Below are 16023 nucleotides of genomic sequence, written 5' to 3' on the forward strand. Positions count from 1 at the left end.
ATTTTTTACTGAAGTATACAAACCAATTGTCATTCTTTATAAAAAAAAAAGTAAACCAAACTATCTTAACATGTTTAATATTAATTGAATAAAAATAACAAAATGTTTCCTTTATTGACCATTAACACAGTTTCAGATGTTTTTCATTGTAATCAGAATGTAATCATAAAGTAATCAGGATTACAGGGTATTTTGAAAAGTAATTGAATAATTTAAATTACATGTAATCATATTTTTGGCTGATTAATGATAACAATGATTACTTGAAAAAATTGTAATCAATTACAGCTGATTAACGATTACAATTACAATTACCCCAACTCTGTCCAAAGTTGCTGTAGAAGTTTATTTTAATCAAATAAGATTTAATAAACATAAAATAAGTTTTGTCATACAAGAATCACGTACATTAAGTTTAATTACATTAGTACAAGTAAGATTTACAGGTAAAAAGAAAACCCTATTTTTCTTAAACTTGTGTACTTCTTATCTAGTGAATTCTAGATTTCAGTTGTACAGGATGTTGTAATTTTCAATGGATGTTATTAAAAATTAAGTACTCTTTGATCAGTTGTGATATTTTTAATCAGTTTGCCCCAACCCAGATGTATTTCTTTATTAATTCGGACCAATTCAGACTTGTCGAGTAATAATCAATACAGTCGATTACAGATATAGGCCATTTCAGACTTTTCCTGATTTGTAGTGAGAGTATGCTATCATGTGAAGTTTACCAAATTGTACAACCATTTTGCACAGGGTCATGTTCAGATACGTATTTTGACTTTGACCATTTAATTTAAGAATCATGACTATTACACTTTGTGAAGACAACACTTCTGAGAAATGTCATAACAAGAACTTGATACTGTTGTTTGTTATCATTCAAAGTTAACCATTCAGAAGCTCTATTTTCATTTTCTAATTCTAAATTAGTTATGAGACTTTCCAAATTGTAGGGGTATTACAACTAAAAAACCCATGTGGACACAACTCTCCTCAGACTGTGTTACAGAAACCCTTGATGTTTGGTATGATTTGTTATTTACTTTCATGTGTAGTATACCGTATTAAGGCGTCATTCTGATCCCACCTATTTGGCAGAAGTGTTGGAGCTTTTGACTACACTTTGTCGCAATGTGACAATAACACAACACTTGATTGGAACTCCTCTGAGATCGTATATTTTAAAACTTTTATACGTAGTACTATTGTTTGCCATCATATTGAAACCCATTTTGATTTCATCATTTTCCTGGGGGTTACGTTTCAAATGTTGGAGTATAGTTACACCCTCACTTTATGAAAACAACTCTTCTGAAGTCATTATATTTGCGCCATCTATTGATGAAGTGTTTCACAATAGTTTTTAAAACCTGATGTTTTGGAAGGTATGTTGTGATTTGTTTCGGCATACAAAGAAATAAAACAAAACGTTGTTTGTAGTGCCCCTTTTGAAATTTGTTCTTCCAGTTGAATGAGAGAAAATCAAAGTCTTCCGCTTACATTTTTGTGACACAAACCTACAATTGTTCTGGAATATGTTTATCGAAACTTCATTCGAGTAAACGTTGAGTTAATAGTAATTGTCCATATTTTATTCTTATAAGGCAAATTTTATATGTTTGTTATTTAAAAGCATGAATAAAACATGTTTAATGGAGGTAAACATGCGATTAATTTTAATCTTTCAAGTTATATGATTGTTTATAAAGCTGTTTCATATTTCAAATATTGATTGTATCGACAACCTCACAAAGTATCAATGTTTTTTTTATTTTACATTAACTAACAACTAGAACCCACCCTTCTCCTTTGCTACAATGCATGATGATCTTTTGGTAAAAGTCAAATTAAATCAAAAATTTGCACCGCTTCAAACATGAAATGAATGTAACTGCTTATATATAGACCATTATTAGTCTAATAAAATATGCTTCAAGGACAATCAATCAGCGCTTTTTCTTTTGAGAACCTTATTAACATGCCAATGATAGGATATGAATCTTGTATAAATGATTAAGACCGACTTAGGCTAGGTTGAGGGGTGGTCGAAGGGATCCTGATCCCGAAATCCCCGGCTTAAAAACACGAAATCCCGAGATGCAGAATTTAAAGAAATTCATATCCCGAAATCCTGAAAATAAAAAAAAATAAAATATTCCCGGATCCCGTATGGATCAATTGCAATCTCCAAATCCCGAACTTAAAACACCCGATCCCGACGTCCCGAAAAAGGTCCTGCCTCCCTCTAATCTCTACCCTACATTCATTTCTGCGAAATCACTACTTTCACTTTCAACAATAAGTTTTTATTGCCCATGTATGGCCATTATGTTTTTCTAGTCTGTGCACCCGTTCGTCCGTCCGTCTGTCCTGCTTCAGGTTTAAGTTTTTGGTCGAGGTAGTTTATGATGAAGTTGAAGTCCAATCAACTCGAAAATTAGTAAATATAGTGCCGATGTGACATCCATGTAATATGGACACATTCTTGTTTCAACATGTTTTACTTATTTTTATATATATATGCAACTGTTATGACCCCTAAAATAGTAAACATTTTAAAGAAAACAGTAGACAGAATGCAGAGAGTCTCTATATATAAAAGTAGTATAATCGTAGTTTACATGTAGATAAACGCGAAAAATATTTGTCATCTCTAAGGAGGTATAATAGTTGTGGTTCTTGCGATCTAAACACCGTGATATGGAAAACCCTCTGATTGGCTTATTTATTTTTCATTTTTGCTATCTGTCTTACGATTGGTTGTACTTGTGCATATATACGCAACTGGTATGAGCCCTTAAATAGTAAACATTTCAAAGAAAACAGTAGACAGAATACAGAGAGTCTATATATTAAAGTAGTATAATCGTAGTTTGCATGTAGATAAACGCGAATAATAATTGTCCTCTTTAAGTAGATATTATAGTTGTGGTTCTTGCGATCAAAACACCATGATATGGAGAACGCTCTGATTGGCTTATTTATTTTTCTTTTTTGTTATCTATCATACGATTGGTTGTACTTGTGTGCATGTTTCAAACTGGAAGTCTTATCTATGACTAAAATTCAGAATAAAATAAAAAATCAATATCCGGACTCCTTTTTTGTCGTTTTTCTCCAAAAATAACTCGATCTGAATAATCATAAGAATGGATGACAAATGCGCCTATGCATGTTACCTATAGAACACAGAGGCATGATGATTTATTTATCGTGGAAGGAAAAGAAGCGACACACAAAATGAGGTCTTCTCGTTAAATAGTATAGATATGGCTTTAATTTTCTCTATATTTTGCTTTATTCATACGTACCGTCCAGCCTCCTGCCTCACATCTCACGTTAAACGTATGTGAATCGTCGGGTGAGATACTGTTAACACCAACAAGATTAGGCTTATCTGCGCACTCACGGGCTTTTCGTAAAATAAAAATTGACAAACCAAGTGAGAGTTAATCATATAACAAGTCAGAAAATAAAAATCAAATCTAAATTGATACGACCGATGTAATGTCATGTTAACCTGAATCAGGAACGCTCAAATGAAAAAAAGGACAACCAATGATGTGTAAATATTAAGTAAATCATATAGATAGTATATACGTTTTTTTTGACAAAGTTGCATGATATACACATTCAAAAACAATGAGTTAATGGTAAATCAGTTTCATGAAGCAAGTATACATTAACATGCATAAAGTGTTAATATATCTAAATAAATTCTTACTGAGACACAGACCATAACCCTTCTTTTTCCTTTTGAAGTTAAATGATTGTTCCCTAAATCTACAGGTATCTATTGAATAGAAATTTGTCATTTGAACTCTAGAATGTATTACTTTCCAACGTTTTATTTGGAGTTCGATATTTCTGTTATACTTTTTTTTTTATAGATGCGGTTTTGCTTAATATAATACACTGAATCGATTAATTGTACTGTTTTGATTCAAGTACTAATAATGAGTCTTATATAGACAGAACGCGTCTTGGCTAACCAATTATAAGATTGGTATCTTTGACAATTTTTTTGTAATCCTGGAATTATTTCAATAGCTTTAATTATTTAGTATGATCATATTCATTCTTGCAGTCCAATGAAATAGATAATCTCTTTTTAAGTTTAACTCATAATTACCTGGAAGTATATCACGTATTATCAGTTTTTTTTCTATTCTTTCCATATCTTAAATGAGTTTTAAATGAATGAAATAATTACAGTCATCAAGGGTATTTCTGAATATCAAATACAACAACAATCACAATGTTTTGTTATATATTTATAATAGAAACTATAACAGTTCTTATGACAAGAAACAATAATCTCCTCCTAAAATATTTTTGCAATATTACGAAGCTAAATTGGACTTTGTTTTACATAAAGTAATTAGACAATACAATTTTCCAAAATAGCTATGGTAAAAAGATTTATTTACAGTGGAAACGACCACTTGTTTTTATATACTGTTGATTGTCTTTTATTCCGTTTTTTTGACAAGACATCGTCAGTATAGTTTTGAGTTCAAATGATGATACGCATCAAACTAAAATAGACAATACCGTACCTATAAAGAACAACATACGATACGACACCAATTTTAAAAAAAAATCTTTTTTCCTAACTAAACTTTGGTATATTGATGAGATTAAAAAAAAATCAATTATGGTTAACAATGTAATAAAATATCACAAAACTACAAGGTCAATTGCGCTTTTGCAAAGGTATTTACTAATGGAGAGACCGAAATCATTGAGCCGCATCTCCTCTAAAACCATACACAGACGGAACAATTTGTGATATGATGTATAAATGTAGTGTTGTGTACTTCCTCAATTTGTTTTTGAAACAATATTTTTTTCACTGCAAACACCAATATCTGAGAAAATAACCTAATTCGGAGACCTTTATCGATCTGTGTCTTATACGCTTTCGCATATGCTCAGTCAACGTACTGCCCACAAAAATTGAAAACTTTTTGTTTCAACACTTGCCTAATTGTACCACGAGTTCGTGGGCATCTTCTTGTATCAATATATAAAAAGTACTTAGATGTTTCACGGTATAACAATATACTATAAGTAAATGTATATAGAATGCAATTCAAAACAGTGTGGCTGTGGCCATTGATTGACACATTAGATTCATCCATTGACTGGGACAATTTAGGTGAACGTTTGTATGTAACGACCACTGCTCAGTGCTCACTATGTACTTTTTAAAGACACTTAAACTATGGGGTCACCAAAGGTTCTCAACATCTTAATAAAGTAATTCGAAAAACTAATCAGAAATAACACGATGTTTTGATTTATATTAATTATATAAATCAAAACATAAAGGTTATTCCTGATTAATTTTTTGAATTATTTTATAATTAAAGGCGTTAAGAAACCTTTGGTGACCCCACAGTTGAAATGTCTATCGTAAGTACGTCGTGAACAGTGGTCGTTACAGACAAACGTTCATGTAAATTGTTCCAGTCAATGGATGAATTTAATGTGTCAATCAATGGCCACAGCCACACTGTTTTAAATTTCAATCTATAAAAAAGTAATGTATAGAAATCTGATCAAAATAAAGATCCTGTGTCATAGGTTTGCTATCAAGGATCTGACAAAACTCCATTTTACTTTCTGTTTTTGAAATAAAAGTATCATACAATGAAGTCTCATCGTTCAATTGTTTGACGGTGTGTATCATTCCGACAAAACCATAGGATCCCGAAAGGTCTTTAAAACAGAAAGTAGAACGGTGTATTTGCAGATTATTGTGTGCAACGCATTGCCAGATGATTTTTTAACTTTATTCATATTTATAAATGAATAGAGAAGTAAAAACGTCCACAAACTAAATATATTTATATTCCTGTATAAAATAAGATTTGTATTCTTGGTTTTATTAGCTTTTGAGTTGACAGAATTCGATGTTTCTTGAATATCATCTGTAGAAAATGTTAAACTGCTATCATAGAAAAGCTCACCATTTTCAAAAATTATAGTGAATTATTTACAGGTTCCTAGATAAACATTGAAATTTAACTTTTGATTTATAAGAATGGAGACAAACAGCTTGGTTTTACCTACTTTAAAAAGTATAAGATTCATACAATGAAAATATTTATATAACGCTCGAACTGGTTGTAGGTTTCTTAAATTTTAGCTGGCAGAGGACCTAAATATATGTTCATATTCAATTAATAATAATCACAAATAACATTTTATGATTTTGGTGCACCCCAACCCAATTTAAAGATTAACAGTCACTAGGAATTCTCAACTTTAAAAAAATGTGATATTTAAACAATATATTAATTCAAAAATACGTGAGGATCTATATGGCAGAAAGGGATCTAAAAGAATAAAAAAGCCAGTTAAAGTTACTCTTGCATGAGTTAGTTTGACCATTTGTGTTTTAATTCTAATTAGATGAAAACTTCATAAAGAAATATTTCAAATCAATTTAGGCAACAGTAATTTACCGATGTTCAAAAAAGAGGCTAAATAAACCAAAGGGAAATTCAAACTCATAAGTCTCAAAACAAACAGGCAACGCCGTGACTAAAAAAAGAAAAGGCAAACAACAGAACATGTTGTTCCTATAAAATACCTTGATTATCAAATGATTACACATAACGAAATAACGAATTGATAGTAGAGTCTTATCCTACTTTGGAATATTACCAAATTATAATGTATATGTCATGTAACCCTGAAACTTGACCGAATGTGAAATTTGAAATTGATACGTTTTTCAATACAAAGGATAGACGGGACATGTACCAATATAAACACCACAAACATAGTAAAATCTCATATACAGCCCTTTGATGATGTAAGACCTGAGGGACTAAATAAATAAGATGTACAAGCTAGATGTTTTTAGATAACCACTCGTTAGGTAACGCGTCTACTTTGTTTACTTTATCATTTTCAGATGCCTTTTTGTTTCAGAGTAACATGACATATACATTAGAATTTGGTAATATTCCAGGGTAAGATATGAGTCTACTAATGCTTAGTCGTCCGAAATGCTTTTCAGGCGTATAATTTATGTATAGGCAATAAGCTCAACCTCCATTATGCATCTAAAAGTAAAAACAGATTTGATCTTAGGTTAAGTTTGCATAAGGCAGGTGAAACCTTATTCCCTAAATGAGTCATTAAGGTATTAACAGAAAATTTAAGAAAGTTTTACTTTAAATGTCAACACACTTTTACGCAAATGTCAACATTTGGTCCATACAGTTCAGAAGTAGTAATACTCAAGTGCTAAAAATCATAAAAATAACCTTTCACAATTATAATGCGTCCGAAGCGTGTTTCTGAATTAATTTTCATCTGGAACGCTTAATTAAAAAAAGAACAAATGCTACAAACAGTTAAAAGCAAAATCTGACAAAGATACCACTTAAAATTTGCCTTTGTCTTAAACGAGGTCCTACACGATACTATGTCAATACGTTTAGTTAATTTCGCAATACACATAAATATACATTGCCTTTTAAAACTTACCATACATCATATTGGTTTGAAATTGTGTTAAGTTTTTTGTGACTGCTTTAATGATATCAGCGACTTTATCATTTTCCCACTCTTCCATATCCGTTTTAAGATCAGTAAAGTTTGTAATGGCTTCCTTAGCTATTTGGGATGTCTGATCTCTGTTATTTCTTAGTATTTCAGATACCTGCTTCTCGAATACAGTCTTTGATTTCTGCAACAAATCCCTCTGTTCATTTATTGATTGCATCACAGTATTTTGCCATGCGTGAACATTTTCCATGAACTTGGTAACATTTTCACTTTGGTTCTCTGATAAATCTAAAAATCTGATGTCATACTCAGAATGCATCCCTGATAATTCACGTTCATATTTGGTATGTGATTTTATCAGCTTTGATGAATATTCGTGAAGCATACTGTCTTTCAGTTCGAGCAGTGTTTTGTGAACAATATCTTCCATTTTGTCAGTAAAAGTAGAAACAATATTATCATCAATGTAATCCTTCAATTGTGCGTTTAAAGCAGAAACATCGAGATCAGCAACAAGAGGCGCTTGCAGTGCGTTGGAAACGAGTGGCATCCTAACACTTTTACTCACTGAATTGTTGTACGGTTTAGCGGCAAGTATCAAAGGCGTTGTAAAAACAACAAAAATAAACATAACAAATAAAAGAGAAGGATCTTTCATATTTGAAAGCTGATGAACATATACCATGTCAACTATCCACTAGTTTAAGACATACTTTGTAAAAGATATCGTCCTTGTGTTATATATGTATACATAACGTAAATCATTAAGGAGGCACTTATGATTCAGAGTAAAATTGATAAGGTTCGCATTGCTCCTTATATGTATATATTTTACGAGAAAAAGAGTTGAATTCATGTAAATATTTAATAAAGTCCAAAGTACGATCGTATTTGGCGACTTCGTAGCTAATGCCCCTTTAAATCTACTTGATCCAAATCTAGAAATTGACAAGTGGGATCGTTTGCGAACAACAATTTACGACAAAAGAAACGATTTTGGCTTTCAAAAATGAGAATAACATTATGCATGTAAAAAACATTCAAAACAGTGCTTGTTTTTTTTAAAAAAATATCGCCTATTTAATGTCATATTGGAAGTATTGTGTTTCCTATCAAGATTTTTATTGTGATTGAGGGTTGCTTGTCCTTACAGTATCAGTGTCAAAAGTAGGGCAGAATAAAATTACTTATAGGAGGACCTGACATCATCTGGTGTTCGGTAGGGTTCATGTTACTCAGTCTATAAATGTTTGCGTAACATTTTATAAACTGTTGGATGTCTTTTCGTATTTTTGTTTTCATATTACCTTTTGTATTACTTGTTTCTTTTTCTTTTTGATTTTGCTACAAAAGGGGCTTAAGATATGATGCTTTTGCCTGTTGTTTAATATCATTCGATGACCTTAAGTTGCTAATAATTACGTCCTGTATGTTGTTTTTTGTCTCATTGGCAATTGACACACTCTATTAATGTTAAATCTTGATAATATGACAAAAAATGTATGAAAGAACAATATTCATGAATAGGAAAACAAAACTAAACAAAAAATATAAAAGATAATACATAAGTTTTTCCGAACATGAAATACTTCCTGTTTCATACATTATATATCAAGTACCACCTAACAGAACTTTAATCTTGGTGTACTATTTTTGTTTAAGTAGTTTGTTGGAAAAGTACTAATAAAACATAATGGATAATGAAGAAGTAAACATATTGACAAAAGAGAATTATCATTGATACATTTGTTTATTTGTGAAAGAGGCTAGTTACATTGCGCTTGTTTAAAAATGATTTTGTAGACATGCAAAGAATAATTACAGTTTCAATTGGAAAATTAAAAAAACTATTAAGATATAAATAATTCTGAAAAAAAATCAAAAAAAATCAAATACATATAATTAAAAAAAATATATAAAATAAACAGAAATAACTACATGAAAATCAGCATTGGAGATGAATAAACAAACAAAGAAAACTGTTTCAGAAATGAAAGTTTAAGCAATCACAAATGGACTAACAGATTATTGGTTTTACAACAGAAATCAAACAGATTAATTGATTCAACACAGGTATGCTATTTCGTGGGTTAGTTGGATTGATAGAAGAAGCAAGAATGCTCGGGAAGAACCATCGACATTCTGAACGAAAACCGACATTCCTGGTTTAGTAAGATTGGAGTGGAATGCATCTGCCACGTTCTGGTTTTAAACTCTTCACTTCAATGTTAACTGGTTAGTGCTACATTCGAATTCTTAGACAATTCGACCTCCGAGACCCTCTACCTAGTATTGAAGGTGTCCTTACAGCTCTTTAGAATAAACTTTCATTGCTAAATTGACATGTTTTTGTTTAACTAACGGTAACTATTGGAAGTATTGGATTTTGACTGTTTACTTTTGCTGAGAATTGACTCACTATACAAATCCTTGATTTCACTTATAGAAAGAAAAGATAGGATAATAAGTTTATATCCATGATAAAGAATAAGTACATGCACACCATAAACAACACAAAAAAAAGCAACAAACGAACAGCGTTTTGTTGCTGTTGTTCATCTAAAAATCAAAAATAGACCAGCATTTATTGCATGCTATTGCATTACTAGTTTTTCTCAGTAGAACAGACACAAGTTTGACCAGAGTAAACCCTCAACCATTTTCCAATTTTTAGAGATACAAAAAACGGAAACAAGAATTTTTACAAGAATTATAATATATTAAGGAAATTGTTAAGTATTATGTAAACAATAACCATAATAATTGTTTGTACTGTCACGTCTTAATACGATTAAGTGGTTTGAAATTTTTAAGTTTTTGAAGTGGTTATTTTCTCTATCGTGTACGAGGAATACTTGTTCTACTTCTAGCAGCCTCTTAACACACAAGTGTAAAGACGTCACATCAATATTTCACACTGTTTGCATGTATATTAACATGACCTTGTCCATAAATGATTTGCAAAACATTTCAAGTTAGACATTTCCATTTTGTTTCTTTGGTTTTATTATATACTTCCTGTCAAATTATATTGTTGGTAATCATGGAGTCTGGGGTTTACAGAAAAGAGAATAAAGGGGGGGGGGAAGAACAGAGAGATATAAACAAAAACTTATGAAGAGGGAATAATTTAAAACTAAAATAAAGAATATTAGTTTTAAAATATAAAGTATAAAGAAAATGGACTCAAAATAAAAGAATACTGAAATGACGGAATCCAGCAACACCTTCATGTACTTTACATTAAGCATGTTAAGTTGACATATTAACAATCCAGTCTGCCTATTTGTAAGAGAATTATATTAGATACTGACACATGTAGTAATTTTGATGTCAACAGATATCTCCGCTAACAAATAGATGCAAAGAAAATTATTTTTGAATGTCAGAAATATTTGATCGATTTTATATTTGTATAGATATTGACACTACGTTCATCTGAGGCAAGTTGACATCAATATTGTATTATTAATGTTTTCTGATGAAGATATAATTTTAACTGCAGATTTTATTTTGACATGGATAAAGTTTGTATAACCTATGTGTTGTTTGTTTTCCATCGCCGTACAAATATAAATTGAAACAAGGGAGTTTCACCTGATTTCTTTTATAAAATAATACGAAGGTCAAGGTGGAGTTTACAGAATAGAAAATAACGGCAAATAAATAAAAATAAGTAAGGAAAATGTACATGTCGGCAATTAATTTATCGACAGGTTTTTGGTTTTTATATGAATAATATACTAGATTTCAGTGAATTGAGAAAAGGATAAAACGATTATCTCTAATTTTATATGTTAAACCGATCGTTAACCAATGACATCGTCAGGTAATGTTCTACATCTGTGTAAACAGTTTGTTGTATATCTGACCATACGTGTCTAGCAGGCGTTTTACGTTCTATGCAAATTGTTGGATTCTTAAAATTACTCGATGGCCGAGTGGTTAAAGTAGTTTATATATATTGATTACATGTACTAGCATGTGAGGCTCGTGGCAAGGTGTGTTATACTTCAAATGTCTTATGAATAAGATAAGAGATTACCAGTTTCTCGTCGAACGTCGAAAGTTCTCTCCGGTTACCATTCATTTCCACCATCACAAAAACTTGATGAAGCCAGGTCAGCTGAAAGTTGCGTTAAAATATGACTTAGAAAACAATAAGGTGAGAATGAGGTCAGAATTTAAAAGAGTCTCTACTTGAAAATGCTGTGTTATAATGCCTCCCGAAAAGAAAACTGGGATCAAACAGTCGTCGTTTTTATCGTCAATTCATCCTTCCGTTTAACTGCGTTGATTCGGATGGCAACTTTTTTTTCAAGCTAGATTGGTATAACACTTTTTATAGGTGTAAACAGTGACCGATTAACAAATTTGCATTAGAGGGAGCACGCTGACAGCCGCTAAAGTCATGTTTTGGTGATTCTCTATATAATCATCCCAATGTTTCCCTAAAGAGGGGCGGCCTGCCCCTCCAAAATCCCCCTCTGGTAATTGACCGTAGGAAATTTGAAAAAAAGTTACTTTTTTTGTTTCAATATTTTAAAGTTAAAGTCATCGTTACTAGAATTGTAAATTAATTTGGGAAATGATTTCATGTATTTACAAAAGTTTCCCTTGCTTGATTGGCATGAAATTCATACAGATGGAAGGTAAAGTGTAATGGAAAGATTTTAAACAAGTTTAAATGTACATAAGAATATGTTAATGCATCGTAACCGTTATCGAATTAATCCGTCAGATAAAGCTAGAAAACACATAATGTTACTCATGTGCCAGTCCAGGAACCTTGTTAGTTGTTGTCTAATGTCATATCGTTATGCATTCTTGTGATAAAGAGAATTCTGGGTTGATGGCAAATCTGTCATGTGTCTGTTTAATTATTCAGAACTTTTACATATGTTATTTGTTTGGTTTTTGTTTAGCTTAGTACCGATCTGAATATTAATATTCGAATCCTTTCCAGCTGATTTCTATGGTTTTTAACATAAATGGAAAATTTTCCTTTGATATTCTAGTAGGTTAACTTCATTTATATTTACAGGAGTGCGTAAACTGAATGATTTGTTTAGTAATTTCACTCTCCAATCCCGCCGTTGCATACTTCTCGTTTGAAATATCATATAATGAGAGGAGCTTAAACCAGTGCATTAACTTCGATCTCAAAAGTTGTTAATGCACAGTCTAGTTCCGCCTCCTTGTAGTAGTAATTAGGGATGAACGGGTTATTTTTTTGTCTCTGTCAGAAACTTTTTTTTCGCGCATAGCGCGATCGATTTTATTCAGTTTTTCAACGATTTCAATCAAATTTGTTTTTTCAATATTTAACACTTTCAAGTTGGGGGAAAATCTGGTTTTTCTTTTTCTTTGTCATACGCCTGACCTGAATTTTATTTAAATTCGGGATTACAATATTTTGTTTAGAGAAAAAAATCATACTCCCCTTTTGAAGTTTAATAATAATTTCCTTAAAAGAGGGACGAAAGATACCAAAGGGACAGTCAAACTCGTATATCTAAAACAAACTGACAACGCCATGGCTAAAAATGAAAAAGACAAACAGAAAAACAATAGTACACATGACACAACATAGAAAACTAAAGAATAAACAACACGAACCCCACCAAAAACAAGGGGTGATCTCAGGTGCTCCGGAAGGGTAAGCAGATCCTGCTCCACATGCGGCACCCGTCGTGTTGCTTATGTGATTACAAATCCGGTTAATAGTCTAATTCGGTAGGTCAAATTCATGAAAGGAAAGGGGATTGTAGTTTCGACGTAAGGAACATATCCGATATCATTTGTGAAACGGTTATTCCATAACGGTCAACCAACTCGTGATGGCGTCCGTAAAATTTACGAAGGGATGATTTCAACTTCACCATTTGGAACTCTTGGTTTAATAGCTTCCTTGTGAGCAGTAACCCTCTATCAAGAAAATCATGATAGGAAATGCAAGCACGGATATATCGTATCAATTGGGAGATATATACCCCGTATGCAGGTGCTGCTGGAATGTTGCTACTTAGAAATGGAAAGTTCACAATTGGAAAGCTGAAATCATCTCTTTTGTCGTAAAGTTTTGTCTTCAACCGACCCTCATTGTCAATTTCTAGATGTAAGTCAAGATATGAAGCCGACTTAACTGTATCTGTAGTATCCTTTATCTCCAATTCGATGGGATAGATGCGATCCACATAGTCAGCAAATTTTGAATTGTTTAGTGAAAGAACGTCATCTATATAGCGGAAAGTAGTGTTAAGTTAGTGAAAGATTTAAACACAATAATGTAACGTGTCTTCTGATTGGCTGACGTTATTTTGTTATTAGCCCAAAGACAAAATTAAGTCATGTGACCGTGACGTCATCAAGGTTTTTTCGTGGTTTTCTCCTGTTAAAAATGAAATTTAGAATTAAATTATAAGAAATGACTGATATTTTGTCTGTCTACGTGCATTATTCACTGTGCACCACATTTTAATGAACAGACAGAAAAAATATTAAAGTCATTCCTGAATTAAATTGATATTAAGGTGGTACCTAGCACTACAGGGAGATAACTCTGTAAAATCAGCTAAACGTTTTAATTACGTTGTGTTGTAAAGAGAATATTAAGCTTCTCAATGATTAAAAATGGTGTTTGTCAAACTGCTATATAACCAGTGTAATTTTTCTGACAAAACAGTTGGTTCAATGTTTTTGAAATTTTTATGTTTTTGTTAAAGGGTCAAAGTAAATACATTGTTAAAATTTTATGAAAATTAAACAAGCCAAATCAATTTTAGCAAAAGTGTTGGGTACCACCTTAAGGGGATCGAGGGTATGAACCGATTTTTTTTATAAATATAGGATTTCACTATTTTTCTACAAATAAACTTTATCTTATACTCAATAGAAAAAAAATGGGGTCAGCGTTCATTTAAGCTTCCAATCTAACCGGCAGAAAGCGGCTGTCCGTAACTAACTTTCGTTACGGGCCGCCCAATGTTGCAGATGGCAGTGTCGGTAAGATTTTACATTTCCCAAATAATTTTGATCGAAAGCATTGTCGATAGAGAAAATTAGTAATTGTCTGTTTGATATATAGAACAATACGAATATCAAGTGTTCTGGAGATTAAATAACGATATACTGGTGTTATACATGTACGACTTGCCGCACGTAATTTTGAACGTAGCTATTGATTATGCTTCAAACATTTGTTCCTGGACCTTACACGCCATCGGCACCCAACCATTGCTACCAATTAACCGATCTTTTCCCCAGTTTTCGGGAACGAAAGAAGATTATTTTGAATTGCCTTCATAATGTTAGGTTTTCCTTTTTATCACAACCGTTGCGTTCTTTGAAACTGGACCTTTCTTTTGGATTTGAGGGAAAAAAATATGAAAGAATAAATTTTGCATTAAGCCGCAATCACCTCTTCCTCTTTTTTCTGTCCAAACCATACCACCTTTTTAAAGATTTTTTGGGAAGAAAAAATATTCAATCAAATAAATTGCTATCGAGTATGAATCCCATGGCAACAATTCTTTTGAACGTACATTTATCGGACATACAAATCCAACTGACATCTGCCTCATGCATAAATTTTCTGTAAATCAGATATTGTATCACTCCACTTTTTGATTGGTATATCGAAAACTGCAGTAAAATGTTATTGGTTAGAATTAAACCATTTATATTACAAATCATATATAGACACGCCTAACTCATTAACATATTTAATTCACCCAACGCTACGCTTTTCGTGAATTAATTAAGTTAATTCGTAAAAGATTAGCTATATATACATATAACTTATTGTTAAGCTGTGTTTTTACACTCCCGTCCAAGGTAAGGAGCAATGTTAAGCGCCGATGACGATATTTAACCAATCAACATTCTTGTGATGCCTGTTTAAATCCAGGATCCAGTGGTCCAGTGGTTGTCGCACGTTTTATTGCGTTTTTGTTGAGGTTTAAAATTGGATGTTTATTGTCTTTTTTGAAGTGTTTTGTATTTTATCCCGGTGTGTTTCATAAAACAGTATCCCAAAAGTTTTCTCATTGTTGAATTTCGTACAAACATTGCCTAATTGTAATTTTACACATTTTTGACGAATCTGCGACTTTTGAGAGACATACCGATCCTACATCCCGTTATTGTTGTCTGCGGCGTCAAAAAATATTCACTCTCTGGTTAAAGTTTTAGAAATTTTCTTAAACTATCCTGGATTTCTACCAAATATGGACAGAACCTTGTTTTTATTATTATCAAATAATACTATTCAGAAGTAATTTTTGTAAAAAACAGTTATATTAATCAGTATTCTACTTATAAATATTTCTGCCAGTTAACATTCCATTCACCCTGTGGTTAAAGTTTTTAAGATTTATATAACTTTCTTAACAAATCCTGGAATTTTACCAAATTCGCACATAATCGTATTTATAATTATAAGATAGAAGTAGTATCTAGAATAAAATTTTGTAAAACACTTTTTCTGTT

At 31.8% G+C, this 16023-nt stretch overlaps 1 protein-coding gene across 3 annotated transcripts in view; it reads right to left on the reverse strand.

The window, feature by feature from the left end:
* The window catches only part of LOC134701421 (microfibril-associated glycoprotein 4-like), a 178174-nt gene extending 169882 nt beyond the window's left edge, over positions 1–8292 (reverse strand). Inside the window, exons 1-3 of one of the 3 annotated variants that reach the window (XM_063562568.1) lie at positions 7513–8286; positions 4139–4186; positions 3318–3418 (exon numbers count right to left, since the gene is read on the reverse strand). In XM_063562568.1, the coding sequence (XP_063418638.1) occupies positions 3318–3418; positions 4139–4186; positions 7513–8218 (855 nt within the window). In that variant the 5' untranslated portion in view covers positions 8219–8286. Of the gene's footprint in view, positions 1–3317; positions 3419–4138; positions 4187–7512 lie in introns of all 3 variants that reach the window. The other 2 variants (XM_063562569.1, XM_063562570.1) reach the window with 2 other exon arrangements.
* Between the last annotated feature and the right edge of the window lie 7731 nt (positions 8293–16023).

The sequence above is a fragment of the Mytilus trossulus genome, unplaced genomic scaffold, assembly GCF_036588685.1.
Source record: "Mytilus trossulus isolate FHL-02 unplaced genomic scaffold, PNRI_Mtr1.1.1.hap1 h1tg000244l__unscaffolded, whole genome shotgun sequence".
In the NCBI taxonomy this organism is placed as follows: domain Eukaryota; kingdom Metazoa; phylum Mollusca; class Bivalvia; order Mytilida; family Mytilidae; genus Mytilus; species Mytilus trossulus.